Raw genomic sequence first — 24,894 nt, 5'->3', positions numbered from 1 at the left:
TGCAGATGAAGAAGTAAGGTGGCCTACATTTCCATTCTATGGGGCCAGGTATCAAGTGACTCCAAAGAGAACTTTCTTGGCCTTAGAAATGATAAAGTCCTATAATGGGTACCAAGGAGAAGATCATGGTATCTGCAAGCCATGGAGAAGAAATCATTAGCCACAATGATTTCAGCACCCAACTACTCGATGTTAGCTGACTGAATGGGTTGATTCCTCGAGGTTTTCTTCTCTGCGGTGCCCTCCTCAATTCAAATAGTCTAACTGAAATAAACCAAAAAAAAAAAAAAAAAAAGAAAAAAAGAAACTGCTTTCATGGGAATTAATCTGGAATGACATTTGTTTCAACTTAATGATGAGTTTGTTGTTGTCCTACAGTCAATGGCCTCCTTTGCTTTCCCTTCATTTTGCTTATCTTGTGAGCCCCCGGAGGCCATAAGACAGCGAGCACTTTTGAGACTCGAGTGATGTCTCCCTCTTCAGATGGAACGTCAGACTCTTCAACTGTGTTTTCAACTGTCTTGTGAGACAACGACTAATTGGTTTGACCTCATGCTGTCACATGTTGAGAGACATGAATCTTCAGCACTCTTCCTTGAATTCATTGATTTCATTAAACACTGTCTGCTTGTGTTTGCAAAATGTTGTAATTTCCCAGTGATTTTTTTCAAACTGCAGTGCATAAACAGATTTTTTTGGAATGATGCCATTGCCTTGCTTTGATCTGGTGTTTTAATCTTTTATTTCCAATAGGGTTTCTACATTAAGTCCATTGAGCCACAGAAAATATCAACCTTAGGGAAAAGTAACGTGATAGTTACCGGAGCAAACTTTTCCCAGGCATCTGACATCACAGTGATCCTGAAAGGAACCAGTACATGTAATGAGGATGTGTGAGTTGAAATACTACTAATTTATTCTTGGTAACATAGTGAAAAGCTAAAACCTATGCCAGAGGAATTTCACTGTTATTGTAATCTTTGTATAGTCAAATTATGTCCATGTGCCCAAGTGGGCCAATTACTGACTAGCTGATATAATTCCAAGGAGTAAACTATTTAAACATCACGTCTGAAATTCATTGTGAGAGAATCTGTCGTGTATTACCCCAAAAAAAATCTCAGCACACAGTAATTTCAGGATGTTGCCTGTTTTGGGTCTTGATTCATTTTCATTAACAAAATCAAGGATGTAGAATAGCAGACACCATTTTTAAGATGATCCACTTAGAAAAATATTTGAGTACCTCTGAATTTATTGAAGAACTTGGAAACTCTTCCAACAAGTTGAAAAAAATACCTGATGTTGAAAAAATAAACTTTCTGATCTGCTTTATGTGGAAATTTTTTTCTTTGTAGTCTTCTTTTTTATTGGCTTGGTCTCAGGCTCAAATAATAATTAAATGGAACATACGTTAAGAGTAGAAAAGAATAAAACACTCAACACAAATATCTGGCCAATGTAAAACTTGAACCTGGTTATTTCTATGACTTCTTTTCCCTTAATTCATCCTTTCAATGAAACTTTTGAGAGAAAAAAATGTCAATTTCTTACGGATATCTCTGTGCAAATGCAACCTCTCCTCCCCCAAAAAAGAGATGTAATAGTAATAAAACAACAGATAATTTGAGTTTTCTGCTTGTTAGCTTTTATTAGTTTGGGCTAATTTGTAGTAAAACATGCTGCATTCTACATGAAGTATAATACTGAGCTTTTCTCATCACGGAAGTGCATTAAGACAATCTGCTGAAGCGCAGTATTTTGGTTTTTAACTACTAAACCCAGTTTGTACAGCATTTTAATCTGCCATGCTTATTTACCAAATTTTCTGTTGTAATTCATTTGCTGCACGTAACTGCCATCCTCTACCCCTTATAGCAGTAAATTTGAGATATCTGTGATTTTCATGATGAAAGCTGCTCATCCATGGCTTTCTTCTGTTCAGCTATTTGCCAGAATTATCAAGCACACATTAGTGGCTGTATTTATGTGACATAAGTATTTTTGTGCTGTTTATCCAGGCTAAATACCTTATAGAAAAGATTCCTTCATTTTGTGTAGCAAAACCTGTGAAGTTAGACACCTGTGTGTTTGCTGAAAGGCAATCAACTGCACTGGAAAATAAGTCGTTTTTCAGAGCATTACCCTCTTTCTGACACTTTATGCTCTCATTTCAATTCTGAATGTGTCTTGAGTTACTGCAGTTATTAAATTAAATGACTAAGCAACCTCTTTGCATGTAGCATTCAGTAACCACATCTGTAGTGAACCCAAGTTCATTAGCAGTTAACATAATAGTTAATCCTATACCTGAGTGTGTGTTGTAATCCCAGCTCTTTAAATACAGTTATTTTAATATGTCTGATTATTCTGAATTGACAAATATAAGACTAGTAGTTGGAATGACCCACATTTCTGAAACTTCTTTCCTTCCAAGATTTATAAACAAAATTTAATTGTAATGGCCAGCCATTTTGAAGAGAATTTTCTATGGCTTCAATTTTAATAAAAACCTTAAAATATAAATCTGTGGTTGTGTAAGGACAAACTGAGTCAAATGTTTTTTGGAATTTGCTTTAGGTTTAGTCCTAGTATTAAGGTTGATACTCATGCATATATCCTTTAATAATAATAGATTCTCGTGTAGCATAATTAGACTAAGCATTATTCAGATACAACACAGTCTTAATTATTTGTGCTTTAGAGGGTCATTGTAGACATAACTGACAGAGGAAGCTGCAGGTTACAGAGAGACTGGTATAGGCTGTTTTGCATCCAAGATAGCCCCAGCTAATTTCCAGTCTGGAGGCTTCCTGGGAGGTGCTGGGCTCTGCCATTGATTGATTCTGAGACCCCTGGGCTCTTGGCAGGGATCCCCCTCTCTTTGCACAGCAGAATTCTCATCTCTGCTTGGTACTGGGTTCTATCTGGGACTTCTCCTTTTTAAGCTTTTTATTATCGAACTTTTCAAACACACAGAAAAATAGAAAGTGTAGTGAACCTCTCTGTACCCATCACCCAGCTTCGAAATATGTCAACATTTTGCCAATCTTGTTTTATCTATCTCGTGTGTGTGTGTGTGTGTGTGTGTGTGTGTGTGTGTGTGTGTGTTTTGTAGGGTAGGGGCTGGTGTTTTTTTAAAAGCATATCCCAGACGTCATATTCTTTCAACCCATAAATCCTTAAGTATGTATCTCTAACAGACAACAAGAGGGCCATCATCATCCTTAACAAAATTAACAGTAATTTCTTAACATCATTTAAAACCCAGTCCATATCCCATTTATTTCTTAAACGCAATGGGTTACATCCGCTTCCTTCCCACTTCTAAGGGAAGTGCAAACAAGATAAAATGTACAAAAGAAAGAGGAACCCAGCCCCAGATAATACCCAAATGGATAAGTAGCTCCTGATTCATCAGCAGTTGCCCTGCCGCTGTGTTCCTGATAATTTGTGAACTGTTGTAGTTCCAGTGAAATTCATGTGCTATCACCTTGGGTAAAAAACTGGGCTAAGTGTCTGTGTCACTTAAGAGCTCTCTATCTACCCCCTTCTAGGATTCAGGTCAAACGTGCGCTAAATGACACCCATATGAAATTTTCTCTTCCATCAAGCCGAAAGGAAATGAAGGATGTGTGCATTCAGTTCGACGGCGGTAGCTGCTCTTCAGTGGGACCGGTATCTTACATTGCTCTGCCCCACTGTTCCCTTATATTTCCTGCTACCACCTGGACCAGGTACTTTCTAGATTCATGATATTTTTCTATCATTGTGGTTAAAAGGGTTACATGATAAAGACCATGGATTCCACCCAAATATATATAAAGATAGTAGGCATATCTAAATTTCTTTCACAAAGCTACTCTTAGGATTTATTCCTAGAAAAGCCCATACTTGACAAACAGTTGTTTCCCGTTGTCATGGTAAACACTGTGAGCACGTCCTGTTTTTCTCTTAGCCTTGGCTGCCAGGAAACTCAAGCTAGAATATTTCTTCGATTGCAGTAACTGTACTTAGCCTGGGTTTCTGGTGCAAAAACAAACTCTCTTCCCTACCTTTCTCTCCTGCTTATGACACAAAGCTTCTTTTTTCTTACATCTTTCATTTTGAAACCTTTGGAGAAAGCTATTATGAATTCTTTGGAAACCACTGGGAGCTATAGAAAGGTAAAGCATTATCTACATTTCAAAGATGTTACCCAAATGAGAGATGGAAATTCCAAAATAAACTCATCCAGATGAATCTGATATATTAAAGGGGTGAGGGGGTTGTCTCTCTCTAGTTTAATTTAAATCTACATTCGGGTTTTGGAATATAACCTTAAAGATATTTTCTTTGCCTTATACAGCATGAAGTTAATTTCAAAGTACCCCCTAGAGGAAACTACAGATAAAGATGTTTATATAAATATAAATACAATATATATACACACACACACACACACATATATACACACACACACACACACACACACACACGTCACTTCAGATATTCTTAAGATTAAGAGAGAAGTGGCATAAGGAAAATTAAATTTCTAACCTAAGGCTCTAGAATGGCATACTCCCCCTCTGGGAAAAGCAAACATTTACTATGTGTCAGGCCTGTTACATTGATGAACTTGGTCAATCCTTACAAGCCTAAGAGGTCTGCTCTTATTAGCCCTTTTTACAGATGAGAGAATTGAGGCATGAAGCATTTAAATAACCTGCCCAGGGTTGCCAGGCTCTCTGGCCCCAGAGTTTGTGCACTCAGCCACCACAGCGTTATTCTTCACCATAAAATAAGAGGCTCCTTAATGTCCTGTCCCCTGTGACATTCTGAGCCTGCATCTCTGGTTGCTCCCAGGTCATTGCACTTTGAACGAGAACGTGGCTCTGCAGTCTAGCCATCTGCAGGGCTTGCTTGGCTTGGTTTTCGAGTAATGGCGACAGGATAGCATGGGTCCAAATCGGCCCTCCTCCTTGAGGCTGGAGACTTCAGGGCTGTCTCAGGGACTTCCCTCTGCTCTACACAAACTGGCCTGCTGACACCCACCTCCTGGTCCTGTCATCGGGGGCTCGGCCACTGACGGAGCTCACATCCAGGCCCCTGTCCCCTGGAATGGGTGTCTAGCAGCCTATGTGCACAGGGCAGTGAGGGCAGCCAGAGCTGTGGACAGCTGTTTATTTCACAGCTAATAACCACTTTGTGTATCCAAAATTATGCACCAAGAATACGTGAAATCACTCGCCTCGGTTTTGGAGAGAGAGAGATTGTAGCTGTCATTTATATGGTTTACCAAGTAGGAATTTATACTTTTGATGTCATTTATAATTTCCCCTTGTCTAAAGTGTTGCCTGTCTCCGTAAGTAAAATATAATTGGTAGGTTGGGAGTTTGATTTTGAAAATTGTTAGATTGAGAAATCTTCATATAGATTAAACAGCACTCACAAATATTCAGTGAAACCTTTTCCCTACCTTTCTCTCCTGCTTATGACACAAAGCTTCTTTTTGATCTGATTATATGTGGCAATATGGTACAACAAAATTCAAATTCTGTAGGAATTTGGGCATTTTCCTAGAGTTAAAATAGGATCCAACCTGAATTTTTATATGTATATTTCTTGAAAGTCATGACTTTGTGGCCAGTATCCTTACTTAACAGACTTCTAAAATTAACCTGCATTTGAAATTAAAATGACTTATTTTGCTCTCAAACATAACAGTTTAATATTAAATGTGAATAAATTGATGATTTTGTTCTAGGTGCAAAATGCTTATGTGTTGACTGTGAAACGCCTGTTGTTACTCTTTTCTTGCAGTGGTGGTCAATATATAACCATAATGGGCAGAAATTTTGATGTAATTGACAACCTAATCATTTCACATGAGTTAAAAGGAAATATAAATGTAAGTCTTCAGCTTCTTTATAATGGAATTTTTAGGGATGATTTTGTTTTCATCACATTAAAATATGTTGGGAGGTATTTTTTATTTATATACCTTTGATATAAACTTTTATCTGTCGCATGATGTCTACCATCTTGGTATCATGGTAATAATAAGACCCTGTAGCTGAGTATTTTGAGTCATGGCATAGAGGAAGGAGGAGTGAAGTTGGTATGAAAAGACCTGCCATTTTCTCCATGTGTGATTTGTGGCAAGTCACCTTTTGAATATGTGTGAAACCTCTTTGTGGATGCTGAAGGTGTGATGTAAAGAAGAAGAGCGCTCCTCTGCAGAGCAGGTGGTGTGCTCCCATTTCACGGGAAAGCTGCAGTTCACAGAGGTTAAGTGACTTGCCTGAAGTCCCAGAAATCATTTTAGATGCCTCACCTTCTCTTTGCCGTTGTCACTTTGACCCGATTTGGTCCCTTCCTTCTGATCTCCCTCCTCTTGCCTTTCGTCAACCCCCATAGTGGAAACTGTAGAAGGGGTCTGGACCCCACCCGTCCCCCACCCAGTGCTCACCCCAGCACGAGTCAGAGACGTGCCCGGTCACTCTCTTGGGAGCCTCTAGCTTGAAGCTTTTCATTCCAGGAACATGAGAGGAGCTGGGGGATTTCAGACATATGTTGGGGCTATGAGCTCACTTCTAAACACCTCCTGAATGCTCTTCCCCACCCAGTTTTCCCTACTCTCTCGTTCCTCGATGAGAAATGTGAGGACAGCCTCTCTGGAACCCAGCCTGGTCACTTCCTGCCAAAGTGACAGGTCTGAGAGGGGCACAGACCCGGCCCCTCCCCTATGTGAGACCAGTCTGGGGTCAGGCTAGAAACAGGAGGCCTCCCGAGACGTCACTTTATAGCCTCGTCCCACCCATGTCACCTTACAGCCTCATTCCACCCACGTCTGCCTCCTGATGCACTTTAGAGCTAGTCCTGAGCTGCTCGTCATGTCTGATTTCAGACCACGTCCCCATGATGTGAATGCATCCAGCTGAATGATGTAGAGATTGACTCTCTGGCCAGAAGCAGTGACTGAATTTGTCAGTGGATTTGCTCCCCCTCTGCAGTGCTGCTCCAAAATCAATGCAATTGAGTAGAATGGATTGCGCACCTACTATGGGCAAAACATTTTGCTGGGTGCTGCGACAAAAGATGAATGAGGTAGTCACTGCCTTCATGGAGAGAGAAGGCAAAATTACACTGGGATTGATACTGAAAGCACAGTGTGTCATCAGAAGGACACCATTAAATTCTAAGTCCTTGGTTCCCTTCCAGCTCAGAAATCCTTTGAGTCCAAGAAAGCATTATGTGTTCCCACATAAAGGAGAAATTAAATATGGGTGGAATTAAGAACGTCTGTAGACTGGAGCAGGATGGGTAGATCTGGACAGGTGGAAGTGGAGAGGCAATTTCAAGTACAAAGGACATGGTAGTCAATCCCCATGGTGGGAATGTCCTTTCCTACTGGAACCTAGAAGACGGGTTGGGAAGGAGCAGGAGGGATGGTGAAAAGCTACACTGAGGCCATGTCAGACAGTGTCAAGCTGAAAACTTTGCCCTTAGTTCTGTAGGCAATGAGGAGCCACTGAAGATCCTTGAGCAGGGAGTGACATGAGTATAGGCATGCTTTATGGTTATTATTCTGGCAATGTGTATAGGATGGTTTGGATAGGCACTAACTGTAAAAAGTCTGGGAGAGCAATTAAGATGCTAATGCAGATGTCTGGATGTGTTTGAGATGCCAGCAGGTTGTGCAGGCTGAGCTGGCCATCGGCTGCTGTGAGGAGCACAGATCTAGGGGGCTGGGGAGATGGTGAAGCTCAAGACGATCGTATTATCTTTGTAGGTGTTGTCATTGGAGAGAGGGTGAAGATGGTATCATGGTAGTGAGAGCATCAAGGAAAAGCAAAGCACACCTAGGGTGGAATCTTGCAGAATAGCTTCATTTTAAGGAGGGGAAGAAAATAGGACGGCTGGTGAAGTTGGCTTCAGAGTTGCTCAGCAACTAGAGATAAAAAACATCTCAGATAGTGCTAGTTTGGTCACTGGTAGGTAAACTTAAGAGACTTGAGGATAATGAGGTTGTTGATCTAATTGCTGCTTATCTTTCTGTAAGGCAGTTTCATTAAAAAGCCAGCCTGCCAGGGGTTAAGGAGTGAGTGGCTACCCAGCAGCTGGAGGGAGCTTGTTTAGTGATTTTCACCGTATCGACAGAAATGGGAAAGAGACATGTGGGGCTGTAGTTTGGAAAGTATTAAGGAAGAGGGAAGGTTTTGCTTGTCTAAATCTCAGCTCATTGCAACAGATTTTTCTACCTTATTGCCTCTCCTTACCCTCTTTTTTCCTACTCCGATATTGAGGAGAAAACAAGAAAAATTCTCCTGACCTGACAAATTTCTTTTGACAAATTTTAGTTCCCCTTCTTTAAAATCTTTGTCAACCTCCCCTTACCCACTAGCTCCCTTTGCCTGTCTCTCTGTACACCTGAAAATGGCAATAATTATGTCTGTGTTTGTGCATGTGTGTGTGTTTTAATGGACCTGTAAACTGGGCCACACTTCCTGTGTTATTTCCAGTTTCCGTTCACTTCAGCCGTGGGGGACACATTGTCCCTTTTACTGTTGTTTTCTCCTATTTTCTGTTACACCTGAAAAGTCATCTTCTTGTGGTTAGTGACTTCTGTTAAAGCTCTGCAGGAGATTCCTCAACAAAGAGTGAGTCACTGGCCACCAAGCAGGTCAGGAGCTGGCTGTGGCGCAGTGTCCTCCGCTCCCCTTCCTGGTTTCCTTAGTCTCAGCCTTGCTGGTTCAAGATTACATGGGCCCTTTTGCCCAAAGTCTTCCCTTTTTCCTAGACTACTTCTTTCTGCTAGCATGCTTTCCCTTTGCATAATCTTCTGACTGCTTTGATTATCAGTATTAATAATATTAACATTTGTTGAGTGCTTCCAGCATGCCAGGCACTATCGGAAGCATTTTTGCCTGTATAATCTTATCTCGTTTAGCCCTCACAATCCTGTGGGTTAGATCGGGGTCTGTAAAGAATAGTAGCGAGAAGTTTAGGCTGGTGTTGGTAGTTTGGTAGAATATTGATAGGCTGATTAGACTGATGAAGAGGCTGTGGGAGGTGGAGTTGCATCTTCCCCGTTTGACAGACGGGAAAACTAAAGCACAGGGAAGTTTTGCCCAGGTCACTTAGCTCTTAACTACCTGAGCTGGGATTCTTCAGTGAAGTTGTTAAAATGCTCTTTTCTTCTCCCCCAGGTCTCTGAATATTGTGTGGCGACTTACTGCAGGTTTTTAGCCCCCAATTTAAAGAGTTCAAAAGTGCATACAAACGTCACTGTGAAACTAAGAGTCCAAAACACCTACCTGGATTGCGGAGCCTTGCAGTATCTTGAGGATCCCAAATTTACAGGGTATCGGGTAGAACCCGAGGGGTACACGGAATTGGAAGTAAAAATTCAAGTATGTTTCTTTTCTCGGGCGGGGTGTGCCTTCCCCGAACCGGCAAGGTGGGCTTATGTGTGTGTTTCCACGTGTGCCCTGATTTCTTCATCTTTGTCTTGTTCTTTGCAGAAAGAAAATGATAACTTCAACATTTCCAAGAAAGACATTGTAATTACTCTCTTCTATGGGGAAAATGAGCAATTAAATTGCAGCTTTGAAAATATTACTAGAAATCAAGATCTGACTACCATCCTTTGCAAAATTAAAGGCATCAGTGCTGCCAACAGAATTGTCGCCTCTTCCCAGAAAGTTCGTGTAAGTCACCTGACTGCCCTGCCTGTTGTGATTAGTTTTTAACCTGATTTTCAGTAATTCCTTGGATAAACAAGATGGCAGAGTGAAATCGCTCGTGGATCTTTAGATCTTCATTTTAAATAGAAAATAAACAAAACTGGTACTGCAAGCCCAAGCATAATTCTTCCAAAATAGCTGGCAGAATCCATCCATGTGCCTGTTCAAATGTCAAAGCATTGAACACACCATTGTCTGTAATCCTAATGAGTCTTGATAGCTTTTGTTCTAGCCATACATTTAGACTGTAGCATCTGCAAGCAGAATCTCTAGACTCATTGACGATGAGCTGTCATTCTTCTCCCAAATGCGGAGGTGACACGTCTCAGCAGGAACACAAAATGGGGGCCTCTTCGACATACCCATGGCATCAGTCTGATGGATCCCAAATAAACTAAGGTCGCGGGTGGATTGTTTCTCCATGAAGTCATGCTTGCTGAGATTAATCTTTTCCCAGACTTGTGCGGGACACATCACCATTATATTTATGTCCCACAATAAAGACAAGGGACTGTAGGGAAGGGAAACATATTAGAAATCACTCTTTATAGCGTTCATGCCACGTAAGTCTCCACACAGTCTATATAAAAAAAAATGCTTTATGATCTGTTGTCCTAAATGATTGGATCAAAGACAGGAAAAAAAGAATACCAGTGAAAGAGCCATGTTCATGTCCCAGCTGCACCAGTGGCCTTAGATAAGTCACTTAACTTTGCTGAGCCTCCCTTTCACCATCTGTCTGGTAAAGGAAGGTAGCAATAGTTATGAAATCAGTAACAATAACTAGACTAACAAGTACCACCACCTTTCAAGTTAGTTGAGAAGAGAAAATGCTAGCATTCTTCATTCTTCATCATTCACGAAATAGCTCCTGAGTGCCTATACCTTGGTAGGGACACAACAGAGAAGAAAACAGCCAAAAACAGCTGGCTTTATGGAGCTTACAGAAAGAAGCACATAGCAAAGAAAATCAATAAAAAATATGTTAGATGTTGATTGTTGTGGAGAAAGATAAAGCAGGGAGAGGACTAGGAGCATGGGGGCAGTGTTGCAATTTTACAGTGGTAGAAAAGGCATCTCGCTGTGAAGATGTCATTTGAGTAAAGACCTCAAGGAGGCCATGGGCTGTCTGGAGAGAAGGTTCCAGGCCTAGGAAACAGCAAGTAGCAAAGATTCTGAGTCAGGAGTGTGCCTGGTAGGTTTGAGGAGCAGCTAGGAGGCCAGTGGGGCTGGAGTGGAGTGAGTAAGGGGAGGGCCATGTGGGCCGTTACAAGGGACTGGTTTTTGCTGAGGACACTGGGAAGCCCATGGAGAGTTTGGAGCTGTTGGAGAGGAGTGCCATGAGCTTACTTACCCAACTGAATTAATGCATGAGGTTTTCACAGCAGCCCTGTGAAGCAGACACTGTCATGGTCCCACTCAAGCAAGGAAAGTGAGGACTGGATGGGTGAGGAACTAACTCAGGATCCTGCCGCCATGGAGAGCAGGTGGCACAGCTGGGGTTTAAAGCCTGGGCTGTCTGCTCCCGAATCCACATTCCAGCCACGCTGCTCAGATGCCCCCATAGTGGCCGTGTGGTTCCAAGAATGGAGGAGCGCCCTAATGCTTATATGTACGTCAATGGAAAAATGATGTTTGATAGAAAATTTTTCCCTTTACAAGTTTTAGGGCGTTTTTATAACCAGAAATTGCTAAAACTGCAAAAGGTCCTTGGGGGTTGACTAATCAACATTGCCAAACTGGTTTTTGCCACAGAACGCTTTATACAAAATAAGCCTTCCAAGGAAGCTCGCGATGTACAAGAGGTAAAAGTCGAGTTATTCCCTTAGAATAAGGGTGGGGGCTTCCTAGCCACAGTTTACCACCTCTCTGTTACCCCCACTGCTGCAGTTTACAACCCCCAGGGCAAAGAGGAACAGTGTTTACAATCTACAGGTCTACTCCAGCACACCTCACCTCCATCTCAGCCGACCAAGGCAGGGTGTGTTCTCGATTTGCTCCAGGTCACTGTTAATCTGTCTCAAAGATGTGATTCGAGCCCAGATATCCTGCTTAACTCACAACCTCTTTTTGTATCTTGGAGGAAACCATTTGGGGAAGACAAATTATAACATAAATATGTCAGGTCTAATGACGCTCTTTGCCCCTTAGGTCAAACTGGGACACCTGGAGCTCTTTGTTGAGCAGGAGTCTGTTTCTTCCCCGTGGTATTTTCTGATTGTGCTTCCTGTCTTGCTACTAATTGTCATTGTTGGTAAGTGACCTGTTTAATTTTGTCAGAGAAATGATTCCCTGGGGCCTCACATCAGGTACGCAGACATTCAGGGACTGTTTCCTTCAGGTAAATATTAATGGGTGAAAACCGAAATCAAAAGTTTGGGAAAAGGAATAATGGGGACCCATGAAGGGCTTTCTAAACCTTTTTTAGATGCTTCATTCATAAGTAGTTGGTAACAAAGACGTGGTGTTGGAGAAATACAGTCTGCTCTGCTTCCATGTTCCTTTGAATTGTGATTGACAAATATCCTATTTACATTATTCCTTCAGAATCCCCCTGGGGTTCTGGACTCAAAGGACTTGGTCATCTTATCTTGCCTTCTCGTCCTGCCAAACCCCACCCTCTATCCCCACTCCTGCCCTGCTTTTCCTGGTAGAACTATATGCCAGAAGTGTGATCTGTACCATCCATTAAAATGCTGCAAGGCTCTTCCTATTCTAGCAGTCTCACGGAGCTCGCACAGTTACCAACAACATAACAGGTTCTCAATAAACACGAGGTAAATGGATGAAGGGATGGATGTACTGGCTGTATCTGGACGACCGATGTGTTTTATTTGGTCTATACAGCATTTTGTAAAACTTTGAAGTAGTTGATAACATTTAAAGAGTAGGTAATTTCACATTTTAAAAAACCTCTTGGAAATTTGAAAGATGTGGATTGTTGGATCTCAAGGTTTCCATAATATCAGTTTGCCATGGCTGAGTGGCAGCTACCCCCTTGAGATAGGGCATGGGCTCACTGCATTTTCACCACAGTCTCTCCACCACTCCCTATTGTCTCCCCTCAGGCCACTTAACTCATCTAGTATCTGATCCCTGTGGCTATTTAGTTTGTGATCTCTGCTCCTGAGTTGCCTTTGGTTTTAAGTCAACTTACTGTTGTCCTTCTTAGAAAAAGCAACTCTTCTCCACCAACTAACATAGCACTTCATAGTCCTTGATGCAACACAGGTATTGCTGTTCTGACATTTTAGGCTAATAGAGAGAACTGCTGCTATCTCCTTCCAGACATTCAGTCACTCACTCATTCCTTCATCCATCCCTTCATCCATTTACCTTATGTTTATTGAGAGCTAGAAAAGATGAGTTAAGGCCTGGCCCTTTCCTTTGGGTGGTTCACAATCCAGTAAGGGAAAGATTTATGTGAATGATTAACTGGTCTAATGAAATGCATTCCTTTGATGGAGACCCTATGTTGCTCCATTGATTATCATTTCAGGTATTTTTTAATGTCCTTCCCAAGTTGTCCACCCCTCTTATGTCTTTGGAATCCAACATTGGGCTTGATATTTTAACAAAGTCTTCACTGATGTTGGCTTCAAGTAAGAAGATTGCTTGTAAATTCTAAATGCTGGGCTCTATTTTGAGAATTGTGGCTGTTAACCAGCCTTATATGTTAACAGTGTCATCGTAGAGTCACGTCTACTTCATGCCTTACTAGAAGTCTCTGATCTTTTCCTGACCTCTCTGTGACTCTTGATTGCTCTCTCCTCAATTTGTCTGTAGATGTTTATGTTCTTTATTGTGAAGTGGGCTAAATTTGACCCATTGCTTTTGGCTTCATTTCTATCTTCAGACCCTTTAAAATTCTCTTCCCCTTCTTACAGTAATACCAGGGGGGCCTGTGTCACCAGCAGACTGACTAAGTGTCCTTTTTAGCCCGTGACTCACAGCATTAGTGAGACCACGAAACACCCCTGGCCTAGGCCTGCCACCCGCAGAACATCCCTGCTGCGGCTTCCCTTGTAGCCTTTAGCCATGGAAAACTCACTGCTTTATGGATGGGACCACTAGCTCCCTTTGTGTGCAATGGGCCAGCGTTTCTCAGAGTGCGACCTGAAGACCAGTAGTCTGAAGCGATGCTCTTGGCGAAAGGGGTTCCGTGGTCACTGAAGTTTGGGAGTCACTACATGCTCCTTCCTTTTCTGGAGATGCACAAAGCATGTTATGGTTAGGACTGTTTACGTTGTGAAGTGGTCCAGGGAAGAAAGGTATTTAATGTCATTTCCTCCAGCATAAATCACACTTACTGGTAGCAGAGCCTTTTATCATATAATTCCTATCAAAATCCTGAGGAAGAACTTACTAGAATAATAATGATAATTGACTGCTGTTTAGTACTTACTCTTTTTAAAGCACTATTCTAAATGCTTTGGGTTTAAGTAATCCTTTCAGCACCGTGGTTAAGTAGGCACTTTTACAGAGGAGGTAGCCAAGGCACAGAGAAGCTAAGGAACTTGCCTGAGGTCACACAGCTAGTAAAGGGCCAAGCAGGAATTTGAACCTGAGCACTGAACTCCTTGGGCATACTCCTCCACAGCACAGTCAGAAACAGGATGAGGCAGAGATAAAAGGCAATATCCAGATTTGGGGGTTCGTTGTGTCAGCCTGTTAAATCTATGCAAGTTTGGCTTCTCGAACTAACTGTGGATCTCTGGTTTCTTTCTGCATTTAATGGCTTGACTTTATTTCTCCAGGGATGTTTAGAAACATTAAAAAAAGAATGGAACAATATAAGTGGCCCGTGGCGTAGGGAAACTTGGCTTGTTTCATTACTTTTCAGCCAACTGGGATCTCTGGTTACAAGTGAAGGTTATTTGATTTAGTTTTCATTTTTAAGATGGGTGGATTGTTTTTGTTTTTTTGTTTTTTTTTCTGTTGTATTTTAGCATCTTCCTCTTTAGAATGACCACCCTCTTTTCTTCTTATAAAATCCACCTCTTAAATGCTATTTTCATGTGTGTGTGTGTGTGTGTGTGTGTGTGTGTCTGTGTTCCTCTCTTTTTTATTTGTTTCAACTATAAAGGTTGGTTTTTGCTTTCTTTTTTTTTTTTTTTTTTTTTTTTTTAAGTTCACTCAATCTGATGCTGGATCTCTGTCTCCTCAGCGGCCGTGGGGGTTACCAGGTACAAATCGAAGGAGCTGAGTCGCAAACAGAGCCAACAACTGGAGCTCCTGGAGAGCGAGCTCCGAAAAGAGATACGTGATGGTAGGCACCAAAATTTTATTTGTAGAAAAGCAAGCCTTTTTTTTTTTTTTTTCACCTTTAAGTGGAGATGGCCACAGTAATGAGAGATGTTTGTATAACAGAAGACAACTGAACAGCAGGGCCTGGGCCTCGCTTGGTGTTTTATTTCAGCTCTTTTCTGCAGCCAACCAAGTAATTATCTATTGTTTCTTCTTTAATGAAAACCAAGGTCATACTCCCCGTTAGACAAAACAACAGAAGATCTTATCCATTGTTTGCTGAGTTAAAATATTGCTCTTGGGATTCTGTTTTGCAGGCTTTGCTGAGCTGCAGATGGATAAATTGGATGTGGTTGATAGTTTTGGAACTGTTCCCTTCCTTGACTACAAACATTTTGCTCTGAGAACTTTCTTCCCTGAGGTAAAAGAGCATTGATCATATTTCTAAGGTTGAGTCTTGAATAATAATGAAGGTGCTGGTTGCTGTTGTCAAAATGGGTGTTGTGCTTTCAAGGCAGCTATAGATAATATGCTTGGTGCAAAATAACGACTTAAGTTTGAGGAGAGCAGGGAGAAGGAGAATTATTAATTGCACTGCTTAGGGTATAAAGTAATGATGGGTCACTGGCTATTATTCTTTGTCCACTAATAAAAATCAAGGAGGAACAGAAGTTCAGAGAGATGATTTTGTTTTATTTTACTACCAGTTTAGAACTGAATTTGTAGCTGGGATGCAAGCTAGTTTATTTAAAAATCTGTAAGTTGTGGGCTGGCCAATTTGTTGTGTTTATCTGCAAGACTTATATTGTGGGTGCCAGATTATTCACTATCACTTCTCAATTGGAAATGAGGAAAGGGAGGACAATAGACATATGTAGAATTTAAGTTTAGAATAGGCATTTATGGCAATGTAGAGTGTTTATGGTTCTCCTCGACAGTTATTTTTTAGCTGATCAGTTAGTATCATCCTCAGTTAGTAGAAACAACTGCACGAAGTGATTGATTAATTTGTTCTAGGACTCTGAGGAGTGGTCTACTTAGTCCTTTGGGTTTTGGATCTCATCCCTGTTCTGACACCTCCATTTTCTCACCCACTCACTCAGCCTTCTTCATTTACCCTCCCAAGTCTTTGGCCAGGTACACTCATCCTCCACATTGTCATCTCCATGTCCCAATTCCCCAGCTCGGCCATAATGCCCTTTAGGTCCAGAACTGGTGACCACAGAGAGGCCCAACCTCTGGAACACATCCACACCGATTATTGTATTTAAATCTGGACTTCTAAGCAAAAAGGCCAGAAATATCTCCAGGCCAAAGGAGGGCTTGTATCACCTTACCAGAAGCTTCTCAGCCACCCTTGGTCAGAAGCCTAGAGTTCAGACACCAGACACATGCCGTAAGCAGTTCCCAGCTTCTCTGTAATTCTAGAAGCGGACACCATGATATGTAATGCTGTGTCTGGAGGTTGGGAAACCTCCATAAAACAGCCACCATAATTTTTTGCCAAAACCTTCTTACCGTAAATCAAGAAGGCTATAAATAAGACTTAGTCTTTTGCACTTGTGAAGTGTTTTTTTCTTCTTCTTCTTCCTCTTCTCAACTTATCCTCCAAATATACCAGGCACCAAGATTTGCCATTTGCCACCTCATCATTTCAATGGCAAAACATCAGCTGGGGAGGAGAGTTCAACTCCCTGAGTCAGGATGACTGCACAAGTTCCTTGCAAAGGTTGCATCATGAGCCCTATTTCTGAGCTATCTGAGATCCCCATTAAGAATTTAATAGCAATAAAATAATGGAGATTTCTGCCATCACCATGAGTGCTGTGTGGGCTTTTACAGTTAATGATTGCCCTTGAGTGCTGAATAGAGGAATGCGTGGCCTGAAAAGAAATTTTCCCGTCTTCTAAATTCAGTGATCAGAAGCAAGATAAAGTGATGAATGTAAAGGAACACTGTTGCAAGTTGAATGTTTAAACAAAAAAATCACAGGGAAGATGCTGCATTATTTTGGGAGATGAGAGAGTTGCAAGAGGCCAAATGATTTAATTCAGGGTTATGTGTAATCTTATAAAGCAACTGGTAAAGACATGAAAATTGAAGTCAGAAGGGTTCGTTAAAGGAGAAAACCCAGGAAAAACAAGCATAAGTTTGTCAGAACCCTACCAAGAAGACCTAAGTGAAAATCAAATTTATAATAACTAAGAAAAGATATAAAGGACAAGGGAACATGTTATATTATGGACAATGCAGTTGAAATGCATTCTAGTCTGCAGGGTCTGCTTTTCTGCTTATTGCTAGGGGAGAGTATGACCAAATTATGCTTGTGCTAACAAATTTGAAACTATGAAGCAAAAATTCCCTTCAGAAGAAATTTACGTTAATAAGATTGAAAGCTCAAAGTTTCGATTATTACCAAAAAAGGAAAAATCTGCATGTTTGAGTTTCTACTTTCGCTCTGTTGATGCATTTTAACTGTTATTCAGCACACTTTTTAAATTTAATCATGTAATTCTAATAAGGTTTATGATATATTAAAAAAGAAAACTCAAGTTTAGAAGTTTTATATTTAGGAGCTGCATGGCAGAGCACGTAAAAATATTTTTTGGAAACTAGTGGAACGATAACATTATGGTCTGTTTGCCATAAATTCGGGTTAGAAACAATAATCGTAGCTAACATAGAGCACTTAGTATGCGCTCTTTCATTTTAATTTCACAAGCCTGTAAGTGGGCACCAATGTTAACCCCATTTTACACATGAGGAAAGTAAAGCCCAGAGAGGTCCAAAGTCATGTGTCCAGTATGTGATAAAGCCAGGACGGGAACCCAAGTAGCTTGGCTCCAGAGTCTATGCTTCTAGCCACGCCACTCTACCATCTGTCCAATCACATTGAGTGGTGAGACAGGATACGCTACTAAGCTAAGGCTCCTCTGAAAATTTACCAACATAATTCAGTATGTATCCTGAGAAGGCAAATCACTTGAGGAGCATTCTGAACATTTGCATCATCTTTGACAACCACTTATTTAACTTTTGAGGCTCCATCTACAAAAGTGGGACTGACACAATGGTAATTATTCTCAGAGGCTTTCAGAATTCATTGGTGTTTCTTGAGAGCTGAATAATTATTTATTATGTATTAAAGGATATGCAGCAAGCATAAGCCCCCGGGGTCTTCAGATTAGCAAGTAGTGTCTCTACTTTATTAAAACGGACTTCAGTGTTATTACAAAAAATACACTCTTCATTTCCTTTGGATGTTGTGAATAATAAAAGTGTCTCCTTCCTCTCAGTCAGGTGGCTTCACACACATCTTCACCGAAGATATGCATGTAAGTCTATAAGTTTTCATTTTTAGCCCAGTGACTGCCTGACTGTCATAGTGTTATCATCTTCATCATCATCATCTCCATTATTACTGCTTTGAATTTTTGTTGTGTGTTTTTTGGGGATCATAAATTCAATAGCAAACTATATAATTCATTGTCTTGGAAAACCCATTGTGGACCTACTTTTTAGCTTTAAGTTTATATATTATATTATGTTGTGTTATATTATAGCATTTTTTTTTTCCAGAACAGAGATGCCAATGACAAGAATGAAAGTCTCATAGCTCTGGATGCCCTGATTTGTAATAAAAGTTTCCTTGTTACTGTCATCCACACTCTCGAAAAGCAGAAAAGCTTCTCAGTAAAGGACAGGTATTAGTTAATTCTTTTATAATTGGAAAGCCTTTAAGTGGAGAAAATAAATTTGAGCCGTTTATTTTATTTATAAACCTCTCCCCTAACTTCATGCCTTGCAAACCTGCCCTAGCCAGAGGATGTGTGTTTGGGTGGTTATGCAGGGCTGATATCTCCGTTTCAGTTCACACTACCACAACACAAATTCTACTTTAGAAACACACAGACCCGTACAGCACTAGTCCTCACCCCCCCCCAAAAAAAAACCTTGAAAAGCCCCAACACCAAGAAAAGCCATATGTCCTTAATCATAATAAAAAGCAGAAGTGTTACTTTCTAGTTTAAAAAACACCCTTAAAATTAACGAAGGATACAGTATTAATTCTTGTGACTACTCTAGTTGAAGTGCTAAAAACGTATAAAATGTCCTGAACTTATCATGGGCGTGTAGCTTTTATGGCTCGAGGATAGAGGCGGTTGGAATCTGGACAGGAAAGTAAAAAAGTGCCCACAGACTAGCACCCCTTTTGCCCAGGGAGCGTCTGTGAAAACTACCCTCGGGGTCCAGCCAAGCTCGCTGATGGCTGACTGAGGTTGTATTTTTAAACAGGTGTCTGTTTGCCTCCTTCTTAACTATTGCACTGCAAACCAAGCTGGTCTACTTGACCAGTATCCTGGAGGTGCTGACCAGGGACTTGATGGAACAATCCAGTAACCTGCAGCCGAAACTCATGCTAAGACGCACAGAGTCCGTGGTGGAAAAACTCCTCACCAACTGGATGTCCGTCTGCCTTTCTGGATTTCTTCGGGTAAGTGTCGCATCCTTCATCAGTGTCAGAGGTAAGACAATAGGTGATTATTTTTAGCAGATGCGGATTTCTTTGCCAGGATAAGTCCCAAGAGCTCCGTGGTGTCAGCATTTAACCGCTTTTAGTCTGGGTGCATGTGGAGAGCTGAGGGAGGGAAAAATAAAAATGGTTTTTACTCTACCTGGCCTATGTAAATATAATTTGTTTAGAATTTCTTTGGGTAAGACTTTTCAAATGAACCCTCCCTCTCACATTAACATTAATTAACCTCCTTAGCCCAGTAGGCCCATTTAAGAAACTGTACTGAGTTGAGGGAATATTTGAAATACTGAAGAGAACAAACAGTTTTCAGGTTCCCTGAAGCATTTTAGAAATACCCATTTACCTACCAATACTCTGTAAGCCAATTACAATCGGTTCTAACTAGTCATGGCACATTAAAGCAAGGCCCCAAAGAAGCCACCAGCCCCTTGAGTTTGCTTTGTTGGAGTTACTTTATGAAAGCGGTCGTAACCGTATTGAATCTTAAAATCTTTTGCAGTGCAAACTTTCTGCACATGCCAATGGTAAAGAGCATGGGCCCCAAAGCCCCCTGCTTGCTTCAAATCTGGATTTTACCACTGCCTAAGAGGTTGGAGCAGGTTTCTTGAAATCTCTGAGCCTTGGTTTTTATAAACTGTAGAATTGGAAGAAGAAGATTTTAGAGCTGTTTTGAAGTTCAGATGAGAAAATGTATGCAGTTGTTTAGCACTGAGTAAGCACTCCGTAAATGTTGGCTATTATTATAAAATATTAATAAGAAAGTGAGGGTGTTCTCTTGAACCCAGTCTTCGTTCAGCCCTCTGAGGCTCCTAGTGCAGAGGGTTCTTACCCTTCTTTAATTTCACCAGCCATCCAGATTCCAAAGAAACTGCATGATTGTGTATTTGTAGCTAGTTCTGAAATCTAATTAAACTTTGAATAAGATACACTGCCCTGCCATAGGTTTTAACAGTGCTACTTAAGTTCAAGTCCAAAACCTGCACTTTAAATAGACTGTGCTTAGTTTAATGTTTAATGCAATCTTACAAGTAGATGCACAACATTTTTTTTTTTTTTACCAAACCTTTTCTCTCCTAAGGCAATACCCATTTATTAAGATTAATGAAATCTGCCTTCTTTTCTGTTTACTTGATATAAATCATCACATGCTTTGGGGAGGTGTTGAGTGGTTACTTCTGGGGCGAATATTTTTTGCTTCCCACCATTGTTGCATCGGCCACTGCTACTTCTAAACAAAGGTATTGAGATCCTAACTCAGTTAACTGGGTCTCGGTCTTAAAAGGCCCACTCCCGCCACACCACGGCCCACTGAATAAGAAGCTTAGGGGTGGGGACCAGTAATCCATATTTTAATACATTCCTCCAGGTAATTCTTATGTGGTAACCCCTGGGGTAGTAGAAAGAGCACTGGACTAGGAGTCTTGGTCAGCACCAGCAGGTTTACATTCTAAAGTCATCTCTCTCTGTCTCTGGGCGTAGCACATTCAGTATCGGTGTCCATTTTCTGTCTCCCAAGGCAGGGGTGCGGCCATTAGTTGTTAATTTCTTTCTGGCTCTTTCTACTGGGACCTTGCGATTCTTACTCTGATCCCTCAAGGGCTGGCCCTCGCCTTGCTCTTGCTGCTCTTGGGCACTAAACAGGTGAAGCCTTCCATAAATCTGGGCCCCAGACCAAAAGGCCCCCTTGAACAAAGGATTCTGGGTCAAGAGTTAGCAGTGCTGATTCAGGAGTGCCTCGAGCACTCCCGGGTGGTGAGGGGGTGGCACAGCTCACAGAGGAGGAGGAAGTGGGGGAGGGTGGTAAGCCAGGCAGCGATACTTTCACTTTCAGTGGAATAATCCCCTCTGATGAGGAGGGCCTGACTTCCCTCAGCCAGGTGCCAAGGGGGTGTGGGACCCCACAGCCCTCATCCTCCTGCCTTACCCCAGGAATGTTTGCATAGAGGAGGCGGGGCGCTAACTCTGCGACCTCCAGGTAACTTCCCCTTCTAAGCCCCCAAGACTTTTTGGGCAAAGGATCATCGTATTAACTGCCACTCACTGAAGGCTGCCATTTATTGAATGTGCCAGCCATCATGCTAAGAGCTTTGCTCCTCTTTTCTCCTCTCCACCTCTTAGCCCTCTGAGGTAAATACCTTATGACCCTCTTGCATAGGGGAAATGGGGCACACAGAATAGACTGTGACTTCTCCAGACCCCATCGCTGGCTGTGACCGCACCTGGGTTTGAGTGCCCTGAGCCCCAGCGAGGAGGGTTGAGGAATGGAGGGAAATCACGGGCCTGAAAGCCTCCGACTCACTCAGGGCCAGAGGTCTGGTCTCATGGAGCGAAGGACCACAAAGGGCCAAAGTTGGTTCCCATGACAGGAGGGGAAGGTGGGAACAATACAGGGCAGTGAGCTGTGTGCTGGGAAGATGGAGTCTGCCGGTCACAGGAGATGCCAAGCCCAGCCCTGGGAAAGGGGCAGGGGGCGGCCCTTGCCCCCAGCTAACATGACTAACCTGGGAATCTTGTTAGTGGTGACAAGGAAACCTCATCGTCCCATGGTTCCCTAAGCAGACCACATATCAAAGTCCCCTATGTCCAAGCCCTATCACCAGAAGTTCCAGTTCTGCAAGTTTAAAGTAGCGCCCAGACATCTGAATTTTTTATGACAGCCCCAAAGGATTCAGGAGATGATCAGCCAGGTTTGGAATCCCAGGCCTGGGCAGCAGGGTAAGAAGAGACGCTGCTGACCTCAGTCGAGCTAGCATAGGGTCACTGAGGCAGTAGCTGTCCCCCCACACAGCCCAGGAGAGCCCACTTCTGTCGGCGCACACAGCCCCCTCCCCCACAAGGCTCTCACTCTCATCTCTGATCTGCACTGGCAGAGAATAGTGGGGGGCCCAGGTTTGTGGTCAGGAGATTACCCACGGGCAAGGGGAAAGAGAAGAGGTCTGCGAGATTGTGAACCATGAAATAAAGGAAGTTTCTCATGAAAATGTCATGCACTAGGCCCAACTGTTTCCCCCTTTGGAAATTTTTGAACATTCCACTTCTGTCCTACACGGAAGAGACTCAAAGATGTATCAGCAGAGGGGAAAGGAGTGCTGAAGGGAGCCCAGTAGATGGAGGAAAGTGGGAAGTGAAGGGGGTGGGAGAAGGGGGCAAGAGGAAGCCTGAGGACTCGGGAGGACAAATGTGCTTGCAGTAAGTACAAAAGTAGACTGGGGTCAGGGTGGGGTCCCCAGACATTTAAAAGAGGCCTCAGTTTATCTGTTCGAGGGAAGGCAAGTGAGAGAGCCAATGGAATCCTCCTTTCAAAGTTAGGAACGTTGGCTGTAAAGCTTGATGTTGTCAACTGGCCTTCAAGCCCCAGCCGAGGGGCTGCCTTCCCTCATCACTGAGACAGTTTGACTTTCTGCTCCTGGCCCCAGCTCTTCTTCCCTGCATTTGGCTTAATGTCTGTTGATCATTAGAAGTTTTACTATTTAGCAAACACTTGGTAGTCGACCCAAGGCTACATGCCTTGGGAGGATGCAGCAGAAGTAGAACATACAAGCCTTACATTTGAGCTGCTCAGAGTCCATTTGAGCACGAATTTGAGGCATTTCAATAATAACAGGCCCTCACCCTACCCCCATCCCCACCCGCACCCCCATGTCTGGTGCACATATCAGAAGTTTGGAATAAGAAGCCTGCAGGGTGGGCCTGAGCATTTGGGAAGAGCCTTAAAGGAAATGGAGTTGGCCGTGGCCCAGGGAGAGGAGGTGGGGTTGGTTTGTGGACCAGCCCTAGCAAAGGCGCAGGGGTGGGACCATGGGGAGGACATGTCTGGGGACTGTGCAGGCACTGGCCTGGCACACGCCAAGGAGATACAGTGGCACGTTGTTTAGCTGAAGGCCACTTCCTTCATTAGACACTAACACCAAAAAGCATCCTCTTTGGCAAATGTATCAAATGTTCCCACATTTATTCTTGTTACCAAGGGTAATTGCTGTGCATTTTTAAAAATGCCACTTCCGTTCAGTTTGCTAAAGCAGGCAATTAAATAAATAGAAATGCAAACACAGGTTAATCCTCCAATCCTCCTAACTGTTCATAGGTGTTAGCCAACGGATGGACATTAGCCCATCATATATAAGCTTAAATGTAAGATAATTATGGACTGCTTTGTGCACTCCATGTTGCTGTCGACTATAAATGTAATGTGTGTGCATGTGTGTTGGGGGTGCACATGTGTGTATGTTGGGGAGGGGAGGCAGTGTCCCATGCATCTGAGTTTTGCTCCCAATATTAAGTGGAGTGAAATGTATTTTCTTGGGAGTTTCTTGTTGATTGTTAGAAAACACTGCCTCCTGTCTCTTGTGGTACTGCCGTAAACTGAAACTTTAATTCTTTGGAAAGTACAGTGGATTCAGCCAAAAGCTGTCACTTTTATGTCTTTTCCAAGGAAACTGTTGGAGAGTCGTTCTATTTGCTGGTGACAACTTTGAACCAGAAAATAAACAAGGGTCCTGTAGATGTAATCACTTGCAAAGCCCTGTATACCCTTAATGAAGACTGGCTGCTGTGGCAGGTTCCGGAATTCAGTACTGTGGTATGTTTGTGTTAAAGCTTTCCATCCAGACTCAGAAATATTTCTGGCTGAGAATTAGGGGGTGGGTAGGTTGGGGGGGATCACTTAAAATGTAATGGTGGTGTTCCTACTTGTACAAGCCCTCTTATATGTTTAGTTAATTAAAAACAATAGTTGATGAAATATTAACACATGTTCACATAATAGATTTTAATTACTTGTATTTGGGCGGGGGGAGTATTGTAATGATGCCTAAGGTACTCATCAATTTCCAAAGATTTTAATACCAGGATTGCTTATAGCTTTCAGCATCGTCAAAGGAAATGCAAAGTACTCCCTATTCAGCACTTATAATTGCAATCAGAATTTCTCAAATGGCTCTGCACTGGAAGACAATGTGCGAAGATATATTTCAACCAAATTGAGGCCGTCTTATTTTAGAACGATAACACAAGACAAATTCAACTGTGTTCCTCATGCAACACAACGCCCTTACTTTATTTTCATGGATTAGTTACAAATGTTTGGTGTCATGCACTTAATGTACTGTGATCTCATAGATATTTTTAGAAGAACGCTGTAAATCATTACAGGAGTTTGCCTAGCTGCTGGAAGGTTTCACCCATTTAAGAACTTCTTTCAGCCAACCCCCACCCACCCACTATCCTTCCTAAAGAAAGAGACATCAATGTATGGCCCATTCAGGAATTTTAGACAGGGAGCCAAGCATGGAACTATCTCTAGAACTACTGAAATTCCTATGCTTTTCTATTAATACAAACTTGGGGAAGAGATTGCAGTGTTTTGGTTGACAATGAAGAGAT

General features: G+C 42.1%; 1 protein-coding gene across 3 annotated transcripts in view; it reads left to right on the top strand.

Annotated features, from left to right (window-relative positions):
* PLXNC1 (plexin C1) overlaps window positions 1-24,894 on the top strand; it is a 173,040-nt gene that overhangs the window by 84,367 nt on the left and 63,779 nt on the right. For 2 of the 3 annotated variants that reach the window (XM_037846051.1, XM_037846050.1), the window contains exons 10-21: window positions 754-893; window positions 3,558-3,737; window positions 5,803-5,890; window positions 9,192-9,395; window positions 9,507-9,692; window positions 11,880-11,982; window positions 14,896-14,997; window positions 15,293-15,396; window positions 18,272-18,310; window positions 18,555-18,679; window positions 19,272-19,470; window positions 23,945-24,091. In XM_037846051.1, the coding sequence (XP_037701979.1) occupies window positions 754-893; window positions 3,558-3,737; window positions 5,803-5,890; window positions 9,192-9,395; window positions 9,507-9,692; window positions 11,880-11,982; window positions 14,896-14,997; window positions 15,293-15,396; window positions 18,272-18,310; window positions 18,555-18,679; window positions 19,272-19,470; window positions 23,945-24,091 (1,617 nt within the window). The remainder of the gene's footprint in view (window positions 1-753; window positions 894-3,557; window positions 3,738-5,802; window positions 5,891-9,191; window positions 9,396-9,506; window positions 9,693-11,879; window positions 11,983-14,895; window positions 14,998-15,292; window positions 15,397-18,271; window positions 18,311-18,554; window positions 18,680-19,271; window positions 19,471-23,944; window positions 24,092-24,894) is intronic. The other variant, XM_037846052.1, reaches the window with a different exon arrangement.

Source organism: Choloepus didactylus, chromosome 8 (assembly GCF_015220235.1).
Source record: "Choloepus didactylus isolate mChoDid1 chromosome 8, mChoDid1.pri, whole genome shotgun sequence".
In the NCBI taxonomy this organism is placed as follows: Eukaryota; Metazoa; Chordata; class Mammalia; order Pilosa; family Megalonychidae; genus Choloepus; species Choloepus didactylus.
The sequence above is the reverse complement of the archived record's forward strand: the minus strand, read 5'-3'. Positions and strand labels throughout refer to the sequence as shown.